Source organism: Mesoplodon mirus, assembly GCF_964341445.2.
Source record: "Mesoplodon mirus genome assembly, chromosome: 6".
Classification (NCBI taxonomy): Eukaryota; Metazoa; Chordata; class Mammalia; order Artiodactyla; family Ziphiidae; genus Mesoplodon; species Mesoplodon mirus.
Window position 1 is genome coordinate 102187537 of NC_138982.1, and position 22512 is coordinate 102210048.

The 22512-nt window shown below is 34.7% G+C and overlaps 1 protein-coding gene across 4 annotated transcripts in view; it reads right to left on the bottom strand.

The window, feature by feature from the left end:
* The window catches only part of EPHA6 (EPH receptor A6), a gene marked incomplete at its 5' end in the record, with an annotated part of 845284 nt that overhangs the window by 486141 nt on the left and 336631 nt on the right, over positions 1-22512 (bottom strand). For all 4 annotated transcript variants that reach the window (XM_082625310.1, XM_082625308.1, XM_082625309.1 and 1 more), the window contains one exon: positions 13165-13320. In XM_082625310.1, coding sequence (XP_082481436.1) covers positions 13165-13320 — 156 coding nt within the window. The remainder of the gene's footprint in view (positions 1-13164; positions 13321-22512) is intronic.

The window sequence follows — 22512 nt, forward strand, 5'->3', positions numbered from 1 at the left end:
ATTTCTGCTTTCTTGTCATTAACATTTTAGCTGAATGGCTAGATAAACACAAATACACACACACAAACAGAAGAATAAAATTCAAATTATAGTAAGTGCAGCTACAGAAATCAAAAGGAAAGGAGCTGAAATAACCTGAGAAACATTCTGAGAAGGCCTAATATAGGTGATGTGGAAGATGTTCAGAGGGGTGGAAAGAATATTAGAGGTAGAAGATGTGTGGCTCTTTAGTCAAAAAATATTTTAAAATAGTCATGGAACTGTTAGAAAATCACTGTGGCTAGAATGCAGAAGGAGGAAGCAAGAAGTGAGTTTTAAGGAACAGGAAGGGGTCGGATAATGCCAGACTGCCGGCTCACTGGAATGAGTCTGAATATGTTTCTATGCTTAACAGGAAGAAACTAACAGATTCTATCTACAGAAGTGATGTGTTTCAAAAACAGCATTCTGGCTGCAGTGTGGGGAATGGTCTAAATGAGTACAGAGGACTCAGTAGCAAGATCTGTTATATACTGTTAGAGTGGCATAACATCACTCCTAAACCTATATGATTGTGTATTGGCTTTGAGATATTAAGAAGTGTTACATTTTCCTTTTTCATTTTGTTGGATCCTGATATCAGCAGCCTAATGGGTAGGACTCAGACACCTATATGTATACCACCTAAAGCTAGACCTAGAAAAGGGACAGTTAGTTTTTCTAAAAGGTTTCTTCATACCTTGCTTTATGTCATTTCATGTTCCAGAGAGTTAAGAAACGTCTACCTTCAGAAAGGAAAATATGGAAGGGATTATAAACTAGAGCACAGGGATAGGCATAGTTCTTTACCTCCAACCTAGTCTCATGGCTAGGAGATAAAGATTCATTATCATTATCATAATAATGTCTTCCTACAGAATGACATATTCATATTGTTGTTCTTTTCTCTTATTTATAATGGAAAAACATGAATTATTATTCACTTACATTTCCGAGAACAGGAAGAATGTTATCAATTATGTTATGGGTGTCTGCAAGTATATGACTGTCCGCCTAGAGATACTTAAATAAAAACGGCAGACACCCTTCTTCCTCAAGGGCTCTCATACCAATCTGCATGACAATTAAATAGCTTTTTAATTGCTGTTAAATTATGCCAGCTAAACTGTGATTTCATGCAAATAATAAGCTGTAAGGACATGCATGAATCATTTACTAAGATTTAGAACTTAGAACAAAGAAAGAACTTAGAACAATTAATTCTAATCCTCAGATTCAACTAAATTATGTGTCACTGGGCTTTTATGAATGTGGCCTGACTGCTTTGTTATCATTTATAAATTATACAAAGATTATGTGACACACAGGGAAAAAATATCTTGGCAGCAATAACTCTTTTGGAGACATCTGTACTGAAAACTCTCAGGGATTTTCTTATGTTGATTATTTTTCTTTAAAGGAAACAAGTAATTCACATAGAAAAAAGCTATCTCCACACTACACCCTCCAAACCAACCTCATAAGAAAAGGACAGTTATCCTAATTTGCAGCTAGCTGTTTTTCTAGCCTATCATGTAATATACTTAAATAAAAACTACAATTTTATTTCTATTAAAAAAACACACTTTCAATCTTCTTCTTCTTTTTTTTTTTTTTGGCTTCAATTCGGATTTCCCCTTTACACATTTAAAGAATAAAGAAATAGTGCTCTAATAGTAAACTTATGAGAAGCTTGTGGCAGTGCGGTCCTGTCCCTCCCCAGAAGAGCATCTGGCCCTGCAGCCCCCATTTTCCGCTCAGAGTAGCAGAGGCCAGGTGAGCTATACTTTTTTCAATTTTTTTTTTTTTTTTTTTTTTTGCTGTATGCGGGCCTCTCACTGTTGTGGCCTCTCCCGTTGCGGATCACAGGCTCCGGACACGCAGGCTCAACGGCCATGGCTCACGAGTCCAGCCGCTCCGCGGCATGTGGGATCTTCCCAGACCGGGGCACGAACCCGTGTCCCCTGTGTCGGCAGGCGGACTCTCAATCACTGCGCCACCAGGGAAGCCCCAATTTTTAAAATTTAATTTAAATTTTTTCTTTATGGAAAATGTTTTAAACAGAACTATATTTCCCAAAATACATCATGCATAATATCTCTAGTCCCATGAGATATCACAAAAAAAATGAGTTCAGTGCTCATATTAAGATTCCTCTGGCAGATTGACGCTGAAACAAAAGAAACACAATTTGCTTCACTTTGTTGAATCCAACATTTCCCAAACGCTAATTCATGGAATGTTATTTTCTAAGAAGCATACGAAGGAATACTAGCATTCTGCAGAACACCCTTTAAATAAAGGTTGACACTGAAGGAGAGCAAACTTAGGGGTCACATTTCAGTTACTACATACTTTGCTGTAGATTTCAAATTTTATGCTTATAATTACAGAAATATATTAACTCATAAATAAATAGGGGTCTTTTTCATATTAACTGAAGAGTGACTATTCATTCACCCATTAACTCTATAACTAATTGTGGCTTACAGATGCATTTTTTATCCTTAAGAACAATGAAAATTTGATCCAAATAACTGAAAATCATTAAAGGCTATTGCCTATTAAACTTTATTAAACTATATTTTCCAGTTCTTAACTTACTACCTGGCAATAATTTAAGTGTGTTTGTTGGGGACTTCTCTGGTGGTCGTGTGGCTAAGACTCCACGCTCCCAGTGCAGTGGGCCTGGGTTTGATCCCTGGTCAGGGAACTAGATCCCACATGCCACAACTAAGATTCAGCACAGCCAAATAAATATTTTTTAAAAATGTGTTTGTTAATTTAATGACTACCAAGACTTTATAGTACAGTTTCCTAATAAAAAGCATATTATTTACATCTGAGTTTACGAATGAGAGAAAAATAGGTCTATGTTTATCTATGTCAAAGAGAACATCAGAATATATATATATATATATATATATATATATATATAAAATCATCTAGAGATGTTTAGGCAAATGTTTTGCAAAGGAGTAAATTTATGAATAAATGAAAAAGTACATCTCCAGACTTTAATAATGTACTAAAAATATCAGTTGTCAGATCTGCATATAGACATAATTTAAAACTCTAAAAGTCATTTCATTCTTTGCATTATCACTATCAATTTTAACTTTATGTTATTAATCTAATATCCTTCCTATATAATCTTTGAAAAAGGTATTCAATAGGAGCCCTGTAAACAAAATTTTGTATTCAGATCTAAACCACTATGTGCTCTATCAATGTTTTGTTCATAAAATGTTTGTATATTTGGAAATGGATGATGAATAACCATAGAACTGGGGCTTCAAGCTCACCACAGGGAAGGAACTAAATCAATTTATTCAGATAAAGAAATCAGGCCCAGGAAAGTTTTATAATTATGTCAAGGTCATGAAATGTATTAGTGGTAGGAGGATACCTAGGTCTTTTTATGTTTAGATTTTTTTTCTACCATATTTTCTGTCACAATGTATTCATCCTATAAATAGAAAAAGATTTTTTTATAGTGCTTTGCTTAGAGAGTACTGTCAAATGCAAATTTTCAAAACACACAAATTAGAGAGCAATTTATTGCCTTCCTACAACAAATTTCTTTTAATAATGTTACTTTATAGCATTTAAAAATATTTACGGAAGAGTAACTGAAAATTAAACCTTCAAGATAAATACTGCTCAAGATACAGAAACACGTACACTTCAAATCCTGTGAATTCTACATATTCTCATTTTTTTCAATATTACTGTACTTATTTCAGTAACTAAATTGATGTCTAAAATTAAGACTTGTCCATTAGTGTTTTCATAATACCGTGAATGAAGACTCAGATAATTCTTGCTACATTTTCCCTCATTTATAAGACTCATAGTTAAAGGAAACAAAAATAAAAAAAAGAAATCTAATAGACTAAATACCATTCACTTCCAGAATAAATCTAAATCTCTCAACCTCGTCTACATTTGTCTTTATAACTAGGCCCGTCCCTTAGCCTCTTTCTCCCTTTTGCTGCATCTCAATGCTTTTGCACATACTGTTCCCTTACTTTTTTTTGCTCTGTGGAAAATTCCTACTCATCCTTCATGTTCTGATTTAGGTGTTTACCCCCTTTGTGACACCTTCCCATTGTCTTCAGGCAGAGCTGACTACCTTTATACATTGTAGGCATGTATTCAAAAATATATAACCAAAATTTTTTAGCACTTTTTTGTTCTAAGGAGTGTACTTAATATTTCACATGATTTATTTCATTCAATTATCATAATAAACCTGTAAGGTAGTTAATTATATCCCTGTTTTATAGAAAAGGTGACTGGTGCTTACCAAATGTATATATTGCAATGAAATATATGTATTCTTGTATACAGGTCTATTCTGGTCTAGCTTGATCCAAAGGTGGTATGTGCTTTAACTAAGATGAATAGAATGCATAGTTTTGTGCAACCCTCCAAGAATTATTTTTCACATAGTGCAAATTTTGAAAAATATTGGAGAGCAGAGAGTTCAAGGTTATAATCTTTGCAAGAATCCAGTGTTACTGATTCAAGAGAGAACCATGTGACTTGAAAATCATGTAAGAAGTGGAAGGGGATGTTTATATTATGAAAACTGGTATTAACTAATAAAAACCCATAGCAAAATGGACAGCCACCCATATCTCATTGGGAAGGATTAAAAGCTTCTCAAAATACAGTTCCATAGACACTCAAAACTTGAAAAATAAGCATTTGTGGCTCCAAATTTCTATGCCATAGAGCGTGGACATAATTTTACCTTGGAAAAATTAAAAAAAAAAGTTAGCAACTATTTTCATCGATGCAGAAAAAATCTTCAATATAAACCCATAGAATAACTAATTCTAAAAACTACAGAAATATGCTATAATTGTGTAGGTCAAGAGTTAAACGGCAAAACCACATTCATAATAAAAGCACACTAAAACACAAATGAAATCATGAGCAGCCTGCGCTTGGGTGTTTTGAGTAAAAAATCATCCAGTTTCGCTAAATATCATGAAGAAAAAAATCTTGCACACCTACATACAGCCCTTTCTGTGTCTGAGTCAGTTATTTTTAATTAAATACTCATTAGAAATAAGAGAAATATGATGAGACTAAGCACTGTCATATTTTGGGAGGGAAAAGCAAAGCAATAAATGAATAGATTAAAGCCAATTAATAAATCTTTCTCAAAAGGCATAGCACCGTAGGGATAATTATGAATGTTCTTTTTCCAATTATGGATTAGTCATGGTAAGTGGTCTGTTGTGTACAAGTAGATGATATTAAATGGGACAATTCTCTCTGAGTTCCAACTGAAGATGCCAAGAACAGATTTGCCCTGGTAGCAAGTGGTAATTCAATTCTTCAGAATCAGCAGAATAACCACTTAATATCGCTTCCCATGGAGGAACCTCTCCCAGGTAATTTGATAAAAGAACCTCGCCTGAAATAAAAATTAAAGTATTTATGTTTAGGAAACTCCATGAAGCTCAAGTGACATCGTACATCAGTGATCTGTATTAGGGAAACTGGGATTCATTACATACAGGTATGTATCCTATAATATAAGGATCATTTTAATTTTAAAAATATACCACTGCCATACATAAAGTAAATATTTAGAGTTATTTTCCATGATGAGAACAAGTCTAGAATATAACACAGCCTGTTAAAGGTAATAAATCCATTTATGCAATATCTCCCATTCTGGCTTCTGTAAAATTGTGGCTGCTACCTTGTGTTTACAATCAGTCACCTAAGCAATCAGCTGCGCTTTTGCTTTTTCAGTTGTGAGACAGAAAAGCAAGGAACCAGAATGTTTTTTTTTCCAGGCAAAAGAAGCTTAGGGGAGAGAGAGAGAGAGAGAGAGAGAGAGAGAGAGAGAGAGAGAGGAAGTGAAAGTGAAATGAAAGCGATTGGGCAGAAAAAGAAAAGACAGCAAGTAGAGCAGGGGTATCTGTATAGGAGCATCCTATACCCACCCAGAGTGGAGGACCTGAGTAGGGCAGATGAAACGGGGAAGAACACCTTTCCTGATGCATCTCAACACAATATTTGTTCTATTCAAAGTTAAGAGTGAGAGAATAATGACTTTCTTAAATGGCCAATCATTCCAGAAATAAAGAAGCCATGTTTTACAATGTTAACCTTAGAGCAAAAATAAATTCAACTTTTACACTTTCGTTCCAACCACTGTCACTGTATACCAAATATAAAGATAAAAAGACATGGTATTTGCCTATGTATTAAGAATGAAATTGGAAGAAACCATTTTACTAAGGTACTTGACTACATATTTAGACGACCAAGAAAAGTGAAATCCTTAATGATGTGCAAAAGTAGTACCCATATATATGATTTGCATTTTATGTTTTGAACTTTTCTAAGTAAGCAGCACAGATATGTGTTGAATGTGTTAATCTTCCAGCACCTGTTCAGTAACTAAAAAAAAAAAATCCTCCTATTGATTTAAACACATGAGAAACATCAAAATGAAAATGCGATGACTGTGGAATTACATTTGTCTAACTTTTTATGCATCCGTATATTAGACCCTCACTTCATTTCTCTCAGTCCTTTCATGCTCTCTGCCTTTCTTGCTTGACAAGTACTTTCTTAGTAACTCCTATAGTCCTTTGTTTCTCCAACCTTAGTGAGCATTTTTCCCTTCTGGCCTAGAAAAGCCTTGGACAGTTATTTTGATAACAGACTTCTTGGCAGGCAGCAGGGTCGCCTGGAGTGTCCTCCATGGCTCATCCTTTAAAGCACAGAACATACATTAATGAGTCACCTGAGAAATGAAATAAAATTAAGAGTTTATGGAGTAGATTAAGATAATAGAGAAAACACTTCAGCATTTCATTTTAAATTTCTTATTCTTAATTTCTTTAATATACTTTGCAGTTCATGTAAGAGAAGCACAATGAATGTTTTAAAAACATTGATTTTTGATTGTTAAAACAATGTTTTAAAAATCAAGAAGATCCAAACTTACAAGTATGTTGCTGATATAACTGGATATTAGGATTGTTTGAGAGATCCTAATATAGTTAAAATTAGAGATGGAGAAAGAGGACAAGGATGGACTTTGGATGTTTTTGGATTGACCTCTTACAATTTTGGCAAATAGGTGTTGGGCTTTGAAAGATGTTACGCAGAAGAAGTGGTAATATGATCAAGGTTTTGTTTTTGTTTAAAAATAATATTTTCTAATAGTTTGGAATATTTGGAGGGATGGAAGACTAAAGGAAGGAGACTTGCCAAAATATTATTAAATTAGCCCAAGAAAGAGTTGAGGGCCTTAACCAAAAGGAAAGGACCAGGAGTTGATATGAAGGAATGGACAGAAGGAATATTAAGAAGAAAAACTGACAAGCCTTGTGACTACTTGGACATGCCAAGGGTAGGGATAGGGGTAATGATTCTAAGCTTTCTTGCTTGGATGCATGGGTAGATGAGGATTCACCAGGATATGGAAACAAGCTGGGATGGATGAGCAGGCTGAGGTAAGAAGTAATAAAATTGACTTTTGTAGGTGAGCTAAAATTATTAGTTTATTCATTCTTCGAATATTTATTTTGTGCCTAGTATTTGCCAGGTACTATTATTAGTGCTGGAGACACAGTAAAGAAAGAACATTCATGATCCCCTTGTAATCTACTATGGGTAGAATGACAATAAACAAGGAAGTGAGTGTAAAAATAAATCAGATATTTTCAAAGAGTGACATAATGCATAAAAAATAAAATATATGATATAGAAAACAGTAACTGGGAGGGATTCTATTTTTGAACAGGTGATCAGGAAATGCCTGTCCTAAGAACTGACATTTGAGCCTGACTGCCAAAAAGAAAACAACCACAAGAGGACCTAAAGGGAGAGCACTTGGAGTAGAGGAAATTGCTGACATTAAGGATGAGAACAAGTACAGCATCATGGAAGTTCATGAGTTTAATAACCAAGGAGAGTATGGTATGATACAAGATTTGAGATGTGGGCAGGTTTCTATGGGACACACAGGTTGTCAGATCCCGTAATGAGTTGGCTAGGTGACTTTGGACCTTAAGAGAGAAGATTGGGATTGGATAAAAATATAGGCATCATCTATTTACAGGTGCTAGTTGAAGTCATGCGATTAAGAACATGTGATGAGACAAGAAAGTTAAGAAAGGAGCATGAGAAAAATTAGTATTTAACAGGTGAGCAAAAGAAGAGAAACTATCCATGGTAACAAACACGATGTTCAGAAAATTAAGTGGGTAAAGGGGAGATTGCAAAGTCTTAGAATAAAAGAGAACAAATAGTTTCAAGAAAAAGGAAGAGATCAACAGTTAGATGTCATGAATAACAAGACAAAAATGTTTCTAACACAATACAGCAAATAAGATCATTGGTGAATTTTTCTTACACAGTTTATTTTCTTACACAGTTCACACAAAGAAAAACATGATTGCAGGAGAGTGAAGAGCAAAAATCTGAATGTAGTAGAGTAAAACGTAAATTAAAAGTGTGTGAAGAAGTAGCCAAGCCGATGGAGAATGCTTTTTCAAGGTACTTGTTTTGGTAGAACAACTATTGGACTGGGAACATTATTTAATGATAGAAGTTTGAGTACACTTATAGGTGGTGAGGAAGGAGTTAGTGGAAACAAAAAATCAAAAGAGGAAGTTAACAATAATAGCCCAGCCCAATAGATGTAAGGATTTGATCACCCCTCCACAGCCAATATTTGAGGGATTAGCTTTGATTATGAGACATCTTTTTTTAAACTGTAGCCATTTGAAACTCCTAAAACTCTTTATGTGTACCCCTCATCAAAGAAGATATACTGATGGCAAATAAGCATATGAACAGATGCCCCGCATCACACCATCAAGAAAATGCAAATTGAAACAACAATGATGTACCATTACACACCTATTAGAAATAACCAAAATCCAGAACACTGATAACATTAAATGCTGATGAGGATGTGCAGCAACAGGAACTCTCACACACTGTAGGAATGCAGAATAGTACAGTATGGTGGTTTCTTACAGAATTAAACAGATTGTTACTGTATGATTCAGCAAACACACTCCTAGGTATTTACTCAAAGGAGATGAAAACTTATGTCCATCCAAAAACCTGCACATGCATGTTTATAGCAGTTTATTCATAATTGCTGAAACTGGAAAATAATCAAGCTGTACTTTAGTAGGTAAATGGATAAACAAACTGTGGTATATCCAGACAATGAAATATGATTCAGCACTGAAAATAGATGAGCTATCCAGCCTTGAAAAGACATGGAAGAACCCTAACCGCCTATTACTAAGTGAAAGAAGCCAATCTGAAATCTTCTACTATATGATTAAAATTATATAACATATACATACATACATATACATACATATATATATATATATATATATATATATATATATATATATATATATATATATATATATATATATGGATACAGCACAAAAATAAGTGGTTGCCATGGGTTGGTAGGAGGAAAGGATGAATATAGGCCCAGAGGATTTTAAGGCACTGGAAATCCTGTGTATGATACTATTATGATTGATACATGTCATTACACTTTTGTCCAAACCCAAAGAATGTACAACACCAATAGTGAACCCTAGTGTAAACTATGGACTTTGGGTGACTATGATGTGTTAATACAGGCTCATCAAATATAACAAATGTACAATTCTGGTGGAGGATGTTGATAATGGGAAGGCTATGCATGTCTGGGTTGGGAGGAGGGAGGTATATGGGAAATTTCTATATTTTCTCTTAATTTTGTTCTTAACTTAAAACTGCTCTAAAAATCAAATCTTAATGAAAATATTTATGTGATTATATCATATATATTATATGCCTCAAGATTATGAAATTTAAAAAAATACCTATCTCTACAGTGAAAATGCAAAGAAATTATAAAACTCTTAATGGTGAAGTCACATGCTTTGTTGTACCAGAAACTTAAGGGTTGCTGTTGTTTTGATGACAGTGCTAAGGAGCAGGGAAAGATCTCTTGAGTTCCTTAGAATCAAATCATTCATATGATTACATACAATACCTATCTAGGAGCTCTTCCCCTACTAGGCCATTTACTAGCCAAATGTCTTAGTCATTTTCAATATTTTGGTCCTCCATTTTCTTTTAAACCCAAACATTCAAAATCTCTGTGCCCCTGATACCAAGTTAAAAAAAACAAAGCTTCCTTTTAAATGCCTGGAATATTCTCTGAAAGCATAGCTTCAAATGCTAAGTCAAAAACAGCAGAAAGTGGGCTTCCCTGGTGGCGCAGTGGTTGAGAGTCCGCCTGCCGATACAGGAGACACGGGTTCGTGCCCGGGTCCGGGAAGATCCCACAGGCTGGGCCTGTGAGCCATGGCCGCTGAGCCTGCGCGTCCAGAGCCTGTGCTCCACAACGGGAGAGGCCACAACAGTGAGAGGCCCGCGTACAGCAAAAAAATAATAATAATAATAAAATAAATAAATAAATAAAACCATTAGAATTTGGCTATTGTTTACGGTTAATGAAAAACGGAAAGGTTGACTGCTTATTTGATCCTTGGCCTCAAAAGTTCTATATCTTGGTGAAGTTACCTTGGTCCTCTTAACTTTAACTGTTCAATGATCTCTTGGCTTGCCATTTTCCTGGTTTTTCTTCCCTAACAATCTTATCTTTCAATTTTTAGGAAGCATGATGCTTTGGAGTTTATGGTCCTTGCTTTTTCTGCATATATTATAATAATTGCTAGGGTCTCTCACCTAGTCAGAGTATAATTCATAAAACTTTACTTAGATATGCATAGAGGTAGAGGACTTAATATATTTTGTGAAAAGGTCTTACAAATTCAGTACGTTATTTCTTTCAATTTGTAGGAATGTAGATAATGGAAGCTGTGAGCCCAGCATAATACTATCGACATAAAGTACTTAACAGCTTGAATACTAACTTATCAAATATTATTTCAAAATGAATTGTGAGAGAACAGCTTTCTGTATCAAACAATTATATAGCAGCTGCTATGTGCCAGGTATTATTCTTAGCACTTTTCAAATACTAACTTATTTAATCATTATAAATAACAACAGAATGAAGTAGGTACTGTTATTAACACTAAGAATGGCACAACAAAGGTTAAAGGGCTAAATAATTTGCCCAAGGCTACATAGCTAGTAAGTACCAAAGCCAAGGTTTACACTCAGATAATTTGACTCTAAAAGATGGTGAACTTACTAGTACACCATGCTAAGTTTTTGCTAAAACAAGGAAAAGAAGTCCTCAAGGAAGTAGCAGAGAGAAGCCTTGAGAGGGGATTTTCCTGTGGCTGGACGAGGGGAGATCTGACAAAAGTTTTCACCTTTCTTTGGAGTTCTCTCTTTTAATCTCTATGGCAATACAGCATGCTGTTCCCTGTCTAAAGCTCTGCTCAGCGATGACCAGAATTAAACTTCTCTGCTTCCACTTAGCACAGTTAAAGCAGGCTAGCATAATTGCAAACATAACTTACAATACCAAGCATAAAAAGTTTTTTTTAAAGAGAGAAAATCCAAGAAACATAAAATGTTAAGCTAATAAGTACACATATCAGATTCAACAATGACTGAGGTTCATAGACCTTATTATATCCCATATTTATTTCCTTAATAGTTTCTCACTCCAGAGAACTAAACCTCCCCAACTACCTACTCTATCACCTCATTGAAGGGTTATATTGATGGGAAACAATTTATTCCTTCATTTTGGCGATCGTCTATTTATGACCTTCTAAGAAAACAAAACTTGCAGATTCTTCTCTATCACTCTCCTAGGAAGTCCATTTAGTTTCTGATGTAGGTTTTCAGGGATTCTTGCCTGGCACAACTGTAGCCATTGGAAACACTACCATCTACCTAAGCTGGAGCACGTTGTCCACAATATAATATAATAATATACAGCAATTGTGCAAAAAGGATTACATATAAATAGTAATAGAAATCTTTTCCTGTTCAAAACTATTTCCACAATTAGGTGAGAAATTATATTTAGAATTTTCCTTTTCCTACTTATAAACTTACTAGAAAAAAAAATCTAGGTAGCACTTTCTCAGGCTACAATTTTTTGAAGAAAGTAGTCACTCAGCACTTACAGTCAGAAAGCAAAAATTACATCTACTAATGAATGTATTGTATTTTTATTAAATGTATTCTATAAAACTATTTTATATTTTATAAGCCTGTAGTAGTGTATACAAATCTATAAGCTGCATCAGTTAAAAGAAATGGAACATCTCCACTGTCTCTAAGGAATATGTGGCATTACATAATTTTCAATCCATTTTTGCCCCTATAGAATTATATAAGATAAGCAACATTTCGGCACCAAATCATCAACAAGAAGGCAAATTTTCACTATATTTTATTGATGTATTTAACAAGACTTTTATAACTAAGAGGTGACACTTTACTTTTGCATACCTTAGCAATGCATTAATATATTCACTTTTATTTTTATAGTGTAGATAATTTATGATACTTTAATAATAGGAGAATACAAATAATTTAAAATTCTTGGTGCATGCATTAAAATGACCTTCACATTTAGATTTAATATTTTATTGGTTCCAACCCCAAAATTAGAGAGAAAGTGAGAGGTGAAATGTGGACAAACTCAAAAATATCTTCCTTTAAAGACAAATGTCAAGGAAAACTCGAACTTTTCTATATAACAATACTATATAACAATAGCACAATGACTTTCAAAGTTCCATATTGAAGCTCCCACACACAGCAAAGTTGATGGTCCTAAACTGATGTGCCCTCAAAAGTTGAACCAAAAAACAGAAGTTTTGCTTATAGAGCTTCAAAAAGCCTTAAACTGCTTTAACTTCCTAAGGACAGGTTATGCCTAGGAAAAATTCACAGGGCCTCCAAATCAAGGTTGGTATATGCATGTCAGTGATCAACGTGATTTTTGAGGAATAAATACGTTCTTTGCAAGCAGCTGAAAAGCAATTATGCTAAGAAAGACAGAGAAACTTTTTCCTTGACTATTATCAAAGACAAATAGCCTTGATGGCATATGATTTTGTATAGTCACTTTTTAAAAAAAATTTAGAATAAAAAGACCAAAAGGGTTGGAAACAGGATTTTCAAATGCAAAATGGACAGACTTACTGGTACATGCCATGGAAGGTGGGTCCTGTTCAGCTCGAAAGTAACCCTTTTCACACTGACAGACAGAAGTTGCTTCCATGTAGGTTAAACTGTGTGGAGGACATTTAGAACACTTTGTGTTGCCAGCAAATGCTTTATAGAATCCTGGTCTGCAAGCTGTGAACATAGGAAAAACAATATTTTTTATTATCACTTGAGTTATTTTATTTGTACGTGTATAACATATTTTAACTTATACACACTTTGGATGTCAGAGTTCAGTTCACACATACACAGAAAAGTCAATAAATACATGCTAATATTAATGAATGAAATTAGTAATTCAAAATAAGTTACCCAATGGGGACTTCATATTTTAGCTGAGGTTGCTACTTTAAAAAGGCATACGTGAAACACAGATATGCAAAATAACAGTGCTTACCAAAGTATGGGGCTGCCCACATTAGGGAGACGATTGTGTAGCTCTGGGAGATGGCATTAAATAACATTGAATCACACTCTTTAAAATTGATTTCCATTCCATTTCTCTCTCAGCTCTTCTGAGTATTTAAGGAGAAAGTCCCAGGGTAGTGTGGGTATATCTTTAACATCTTCCTTACTGGCTAAATATTTTTTGAACAAAATGAGACCTGGCCTTAGACTCAGAGATTGTAGCAGGACATAGCTATAGTTTGATAACACTGCTTCATTTTTATCAAGAGCATTTTTTATTTTTCTGTGGCAAACAATTTTCTATTTATTATATTGAAATAAATTCATTTAAAAATTTAAGTTTAAAGGTGGGTAGACAAAATATCAAGTAAATAAGGTATATTTGTTATGCACATATGACAAAAATCATGAAAACTGTAGGCTACTGGCTAAATTTTCACAAAACATAATGAAAATGAAATGTAAGTGACTAAAGTTATGCTATCAAATGTTTCATTGAACCTCATTTTGTATTCACTTAAATCCATGTTGTGATTTTCACTGAACATTTTCATAGGAATGGAAGACCTACAAAAAAGGATCCTACGATAAGTTACACATCTGGGGTCCTGAATGGTGGGAGGCTTAATTGTTTCTGGTCTCAAAGAAATGACTGCTGGCCACTTTCTAAATTAAAACTGTTATACAAAATAAAAGAAGTGTAATTTTCCAGTGACAAATATTATGTTAAAAAATATTTTAACAAGCTATGTATTTTAACTCAACACATTTTCACAAAATGTTCTGTGTAAAAATAAATAAGAATCTTAATTTAACAATTATGAATCTATGAGTAAGGCTTCTGCTTATATATTCAGGAAGGAAAAAAGTATTTGAAATCTTATACATATTTTATATTTAGAGCACATTCTAATTAAAACTAGCCACATTTCAAGCATGCAATAACCTCATGTGGCTGGCTAGTGGCTACCATATTGGATAGTGCAATTTTGAACACAGAAATCTGTTCATTACATCCCCTTGTATAAAAAACTTTGATGACTTCCCATCACCTTTACATTAAAGTTTAAAATATTTACCTTGGATTACAAGTTCACCCATGGCTTGCCTACAGTTCACCCATGGCTTCACCCTGCCTACAGTTCCAACCACATCAGATAAAGCTGCTCCCCTCTCAAACTCCCTATGTTAAGGCTTTGCCCTTCTACTGTCTATTCTCAACTCAGCAAGCAGTGATCTTAGAAAATATATCAGATCATTTTATCACTGGGCTCTGGGCCTTCCGATGGCTTTCCGTTCTCCTAGAGTAAAGCCAACTGCCCTATTAATTGCCTACCAAGCATTGCATGATTTTGCTCCCCATCCATTCCCTGTGACCCTGCTTTGCATCTTCTACCTCTTCTTTTGTATCAAGTAGTCTGCTCCAGCCACACTGGCCTCCTTCAGAATCTTGGGCATCCAAAGCATTCTCCTGCCATTGGGCCTTTAGTATTTGCTCTTATCCAGCTGTCTGTATGGTTTTTTCCCTCCCTTACATCAGGTCTTTATTCAAACATTACTGTATTGATACAGCCTTCCCCGATTCCCCTTTTTATATTGCAACTCCTGCTACATCCTACCTGAGTAATCCATATTACTCTCCATTCTTATTCCTGTCTTCAAAGAACTTAACAACATCTGACACTCGATAAGTTTAATTTTTTAAGCCATTTCCCCTTAAAATGTATGCTCTATGAGGGCAGAGATTTTTTTTTTTTGTCTGTTTTGTTTACAGGGCCTAGAACAGTATCAGGCATTACTTGGCCCTCAATGAGTATTTGGTAAATGAATGAATGAATGAATTGCTGAGGGACTCTGTTAATTTCTGAGTTTACTATGCTCTTTGTTCTGCTTTGAGCCTTTTCCTCTGTTGAAAAATCTGTTCTCTCTATCCCCACCCTATGACCCATTCATCTTGCTGACTCTGAGTCATCTTTCAAGTCTCACTTCTTTTAGAAAGCTCTACCTGACTCCCTAAACTAGTTTTTCTAAGCACCTGTGCCTTTTCCATGTTAGTAATCCCTTGGCAGTTATTTGTTTAATGGCTGTAAGTGCCAAAAGGACAGATTGGCACAGTGCTTGTCATAAAGTTCATGCTTGGTACTTATTTGTTTTATTGAATTGGACAGCATGTGAGTACTCTGTTAATTAAATTCCTGCAGAAGATAATGCATGTCTACTCAGTGCACGTTCTGATCATGGCATCTCACTACAAATTTATAGATTTTTTTTGGCTTGTTGCATTACTCTAAGTAAGGGATGGAAGCAGGTAGTAAAAATCTTGAAACTGATTCAACTACAACTCAAGAATGATTATTTTAATATTCCAATTGAAACAAAATCTTTCCAATTGAAATTACTATCCATGTGAATTTTTTTTTTTTTTTGCCTACTGCAAAACTACAAATACAAATTGGATATTGTTGCAGCAACTCTCAAGTCTATCCCTGATTTCAAATGCTTGTTAACTCAAAATTGCCCTTGAAAACCTTAAAATTTTGAACTTATAAAATACTTTTCGATTCTTAAATTACCACCTTATTTTAATATTAGGGTTTAGTCTACAATTTCATTTAAACATTAAGGATGATGTTGTTAAAATGTTAGAAAACCACTATTGTAGGCAGTAACATTCTTCTTATATAGTACACATTAATGGTATATAGCATGCACCTCTGTTTTTAGCCTGAATCATATTATACAACTACTTGATCATGCTATCACCTCAACTTCTTGTAGCTGCCACAAGCCAGACATGGGCCTTACCATTCTTATACCTACAATGCTTTAGAATATTTTGAGTATATATTTAAGTTTTTATAAATGCCTGAAAAGTTGAATGAGTGAATAAATAAGTGATTAATTCACTGATGTCTAATATGAGATTACTATAATTCTGTAAATGGAATGAACATGCTATATATCTTTTAGTTAGTACTTTTACATTTTTTTTGTATTTGTTAAAAATGGGATATCAGTCCCTACGTCTTGAGAACTTTTAAATTACTTTCTTATACATCCCTTCATACTCTACGACTTCCTTATTTCTCTGTTTATAGGGTATGTGAACTTCATTTCCAAAAAACAAACCACCCAAAATAAGAATGTTTCCCAACATATATCAATACTGCAGATGGAAAGTAAAATATTATCTGATTCAGTGGTTTCTAATGTTTTCTTTTAGAAGAAGCTATTCAGATATCGACCTTCAGATTAAACCTTCATTTTAGTACCTCTCAATTTCTCTATATTTCTATATTCAAAACATTCATGACAACATATACATATAGATATATATATGAGATAATAACATGTATGTTCTTTTTGTATGAACATTTACTTTAAAATGTCATTTAGAAATCTGGCTTATTTCCACCTTTTCTTCCTTCTTTCCTCTTCAAATATCATTTTCCTAAAATGTCGACACACTGCTGTGTAGATATATGTTTACATATTTATGAACAGAAGGATTTAGTGTTATTGATTTTTCAACATTGAGCTAATATCAATAAACTTTAGATTGTTTTCATCAATTATCAATTATAACATGGAAATCTCTCCAGGTCAATGGTTGTAGTTAAGTCACTGTGATGTATCTGTAGTATATGTGTCAACAATCTCCCACTTGGAAGAAATACTTTATAAACTATGCTGCAGTAAATATCCCCATGATGATACTTATATTTCAGTCCCCAAGAATAGACACTCTGGGCCAGGGTATGTTTATTATTTGTTTTAACACATATTTCCACGTTACATTCCTAAACATTTCTAAAATGCACAATAATGTAAGTGAGCACCCTAACCTTTCACCCTGCTAATCCCTATAATTAATGTTAGTCACTCTTTTACCTTTTGACAATATGTGGAGTTAAATATTGTTACTTTAATTGAAGTTTCCTAATTGCCACTAATGCTCCACATTTTTTTCATATTTTTATTGGTCATTTGTTTATACTTTTCTATGAATTGCCTTTTATATTCTTTGTTCTTTTTCTATTGGTTGCTTACCTTCTATTAATTTATTGGGTTGACCAAAAAGTTCATTCAGGTTTTTCCATAACATCTTACAGAAAAACCTAAATGAACTTTTTGGCCAACCCAATATAAGTGCTATTTATTAGCAATATTAATTTTATGTTTGTCATTTTTGTTATATATATTTTTGTATCAATTTTCTAATGATGTGCGTAAAAGTCACATTCACAATAGCATAAAAAACAGTAAAATACTTAGGCATAAATTTAATCAAGGAAGTGAAAGACCTGTACAAAGAAAACTGCAATATTTTGATAAAGAAATTGAAGAGAATACAAAAAAATGGAAAGATATCCCATGTTCATGGATTGGAAGAATTAATATTGTTAAATTGTCCACACTATGTGAAAGCAACTAAAGATTCAATGCAATCCCTATCAAAATTCCAATGGCATTTTTCATAGAAATATAAAAAACAATCCTAAAATTTAATGGATCACAAAAGACCCCGATAGCCAAAGCAATTCTGAGAAAGAATAACAATGCTAGAGGCATCACACTTCCTGATTTCAAACTATACTACAAAGTTATATGAATTGAAACAGTATGGTACCAGCATAAAAATACACACATAGGCCAGTAGAACAGAATAGAGGGCTCCAAAATAAACTCCTACATAAACAATCAAATATATATTTCAAGGGAGCTAAAAATACTCAATGGCAAAAGGATAGTCTCTTCAATAAATGATGGATAACAACATACAGAAAAGTGAACTTGGACTTGACCAGACACCACTCACAAAAATTAACTCAAAATGAATTAGAAACTTAAACATAAAACCTGAAACTGTAAAACTTCTAGAAGAAAACATAGTGGAAAAGTTCCTTGATATAGGTCTTGGCAATGATTTTTTTTAGAATATGACAGCAAAAGCACCAGCAACGAAAGCAAAAATAAACAGTGGGACTACATCAAACTAAAGAGCTTCAGCACAGCAAAATAACAATAAAAATAATGAAAAGGCAACCTATAGAATGGGGCAAAATATTTGCAAACCATATATCTGATATATCTGATAAATATAAAATATATAAAGAACTCACACAACTCAGTAACAACAATAGCAACAACAATCAAAAACGTACAGTTAAATAAAAAATAGGCAGAGGAACTGAACAGACATTTCTTTAAAGAAGACATACAAATGTCCAACAGGTACATGAAAAGATGCTCAATATCACTAGTCATCAGGGAAATGTAAATGAAAACCACAAGGATATATCACCTCACAAGTGTTAGAATGGCAATTACCAAGAAGACAAGAGATACATGATGGCAAGGATGTAAAGAAAAGGGAACCCTTGTGTACTGCTGGTGGGAATGCAAATTGGTGCAGCCAATATGGAAAACTGTATGGATGTTCCTCGGAAAATTAAAAATAGAGCTACCATATGACCCAGCAATCTGTTTCTGGGTATACATCCAAAGGAAATAAAAACAGGATATGAAAAACTTATCTGCACTCCCATGTCCATTACAGCATTATTCTCAATAGCCAAGATATGGAAAAAATCTGTGTGCATCAACAGATGAATGGATAAAGAAGATCTACAGTGATTCTATATTTTAGTTGAAAGTGATGCTACCCCTTTGGGGGACTATTTGGCAGTATCTACTATAGAGGAACAGACACATATCTTCTGACAATTCCACTCCTTGGTATTTACCCAACAGAACAGTACAAAGTGAAAGTAGCTTCTCTTCCTACAGGCAGTCATACCAAGTTCCATTGCTAAGTGAGCTACCACTTCTCCATTTGATTTTCATTTTCTGCAATTTTGTTGACATGTTGACCTGTCTCACGTGATGTATTTTCTTCTCCCTTACTTTGCCCTTGTTAGTGTAAACCTTCTATATTCTCTTACTCATTTTGGTGAAGTTTCCTGAGGAAATGGAGTTAAATCTATATGTTTAATCAACTATGTTTAAAGAATTTTAGACTTTACTAAATTTCTAATCATATAATTGGAGTGAGTATATTTAATTGAGAATAAGAAAATTACAAACAAATTATTTATGATATATATGAAATGATTTTTTTAATTTTCTGTTGTCATGTACTTATGATAAAAGTAGCAAGAATGCTAGAAAAATAAATACAGGGCTTCCCTGGTGGGGCAGTGGTTAAGAATCCACCTGCCAATGCAGGGGACACGGGTTTGAGCCCTGGTCTGGGAAGATCCCACATGTCAAGGAGCAACTAAGCCCATGCACCCCAACTACTGAGCCTGCGCTCTAGAGCCCACGAGCCACAACTACTGAAGCCCGCATGCCACAACTACTGAAGCCCACATGCCTAGAGCCCATGCTCTGCAACAAAAGAAGCTACCGCAATGAGAAGCCTGCGCACCACAACGAAGAGTAGCCCCTGCTCACCGCAACTAGAAGAAGCCCGCATGCAGGAACGAAGACACAATGCAGCCAAAGATAATAAATAAATAAAATTAAATAAAAAGAAAAATAAATACAATGTAATTTGGTAGTGGGGATCTATAAAATATAAAATATATAAATATTTTCATCAAATTACATAATAAATAATCTAAGTTAAAACACAGTTTTCTATTTCAAAAAATACATTTATGATTCGAGGAACTTTAAGTGGTTGCCTAAAATAATGATAAAAGATGGGTTACACATTAAAAGGTACAAAGTAGTTTTTATAGAAAAGCATGTATTAAAGGCACATACATGAGTATAGTTATGAAATACCACAAATATTAATGAAGTACATACCCTGCCATATAATTTCCCTTATCAATGTTTGAAATTTCATTGTCCTCAGAAAATTAAATTCTCTGGGTATTGACTGGAATACAGTTGGAAAGTATTTTTATACACACACACACACACACACACACACACACACACACACAGATTTATGTCTGCTAAAACAAAATCAAGAAATGTGTGACCTGTTCTACACGTACTTTATTTTAAAAATTGAATTGTTAGGCTATATACTGCTAGCAATGATTTTTTTTTTTTTTTTTTTCTTTTTGCGGTATGCGGGCCTCTCACTGTTGTGGCCTCTCCCGTTGCGGAGCACAGGCTCCGGACGCGCCGGCCCAGCGGCCGTGGCTCACGGGCCCAGCCGCTCCGCGGCATATGGGATCCTCCCAGACCGGGGCACGAACCCGTATCCCCTGCATCGGCAGGCGGACTCTCAACCACTGCGCCACCAGGGAGGCCCTAGCAATGATTTTTTAGGTTTATCTTTATTATCAGAGAACTTTAAGACAAAGGACCATGATAAATCCCAGTTGGTATATCATGCTGTGCAGTTCTCATCAGCTGATGAAATACTGAACTATGTGCTGTCTGACAGGAAGTGATATTAATATAATTGACTGCTTTTCCCTCATAGATTCTCAATAGTCTGTAAGTTTAGATAAACCTGAATGACTTATCAGTAAAATATGTGATGTGCATCATTTCTCAAAACATTAGAACTCAGGAAATTTAATAAACTGGGATAGGCAGTATCATTACTGTTTTCCTAGATATTGTTCTACAGTTATAGAAATTAAAATTTGCTGTCATGTAAGTAGAGAAGGCAGGGAAGATTGGATAATTGAAGAATAAAAAGGAAAAACCCCTAAAACTTAAGGGTAAATAAGCATAAATATTTTTTTTCAGAATAACCTATTAATAACTTACCAAAGAAAAATCTCAAGGCCAAATACAAGTTTATTAATAATAAACTGTGGGTTGTGCTTCAAAATATTCAACCTAATTTTCCTTGCAGGGGAGCTACTATGAAGTCTTCATGAAGGTAATGTATATAAAAGTGTCCTGTTATGAATTCTAATTTCTTACTTCCACCAGAGAAATGTTAAAGTAGACTTTCTCTTGAATAAGCAAGTAAAAAAAAAAAAATCAGACCTACCTACAAAAATATACTGTAGGTTACATGACTTTCACCCTAAAGAATCAGAGGAAAGGACTCCAAAAAGTATGGAACACCACACCCTCTTTCACCTGTTTATCTGTTAACTCTGGGCACAATACCCCCTATTTGAGGACTCTGAAAAGTAAGTAGAATCAGGCATACTGGAAAATACCAAAATATGTAGTACTACCTAACTGGCAATGAATTTGCCATCCTTCCCTCCCTCCCTCTTTCCTCTTTTCCCCAGTGCTTGGGGCTGGAGCCTGGAATGAATGGACTGGAAACCTGGAAATGCCCACCGGGTCACAGTCAGAGCTCCAGCTCTCTTTAGCTCTGGAAGTGGGAAATGGAATTCCTAATGCTCAGGAGAGAATGTGGAAATCCCTTCCCTTTTTGTTTCTTTCTTTCTCTCTCTCTCTCTCTCTCTTTTTTTTTCCTGTTCTCTCATGCCCAACCCTCAAGTAATCATGCAGTAGACTGGTGGTGGTGGTCAGTAATGGGAGCCCAGAGGAGCCAAAACTCTCAAGAAGGAAAAAACTTCCTCTTCCTTCACTGAAGCTGTGGTTCTGAGAGGGTAGAGTCCCACTGCATTTCTTTTTCTCTCTGTCCTCCTCTCACTTGGTCCTGGGTGTAGATCCAGTTGCAGAAGTTCACAGCAGAGTGGAACAAATAAAGCCCCAGCTGGCTTTCTAGACAAAGGACCTTAAAGAGGAGTCACAGAGATTCTGAAAGTACTGGGAAGAACATGGAGAGACAGGAGCTCAGGAAAGCAATTCCACACACTTGTTTATAAACTCCTGGGCTTTCTCCCAAACTGCACATCCTTGGAACTGATTCTATTTAACATATCAAAGACTTTGAGAACTGAACCAAAAGACTACCACCCAGATCTCAGACAAGCAGTCTAAATTTTTGGTTAGGTAAAAGAGAGGACACCAACCTAG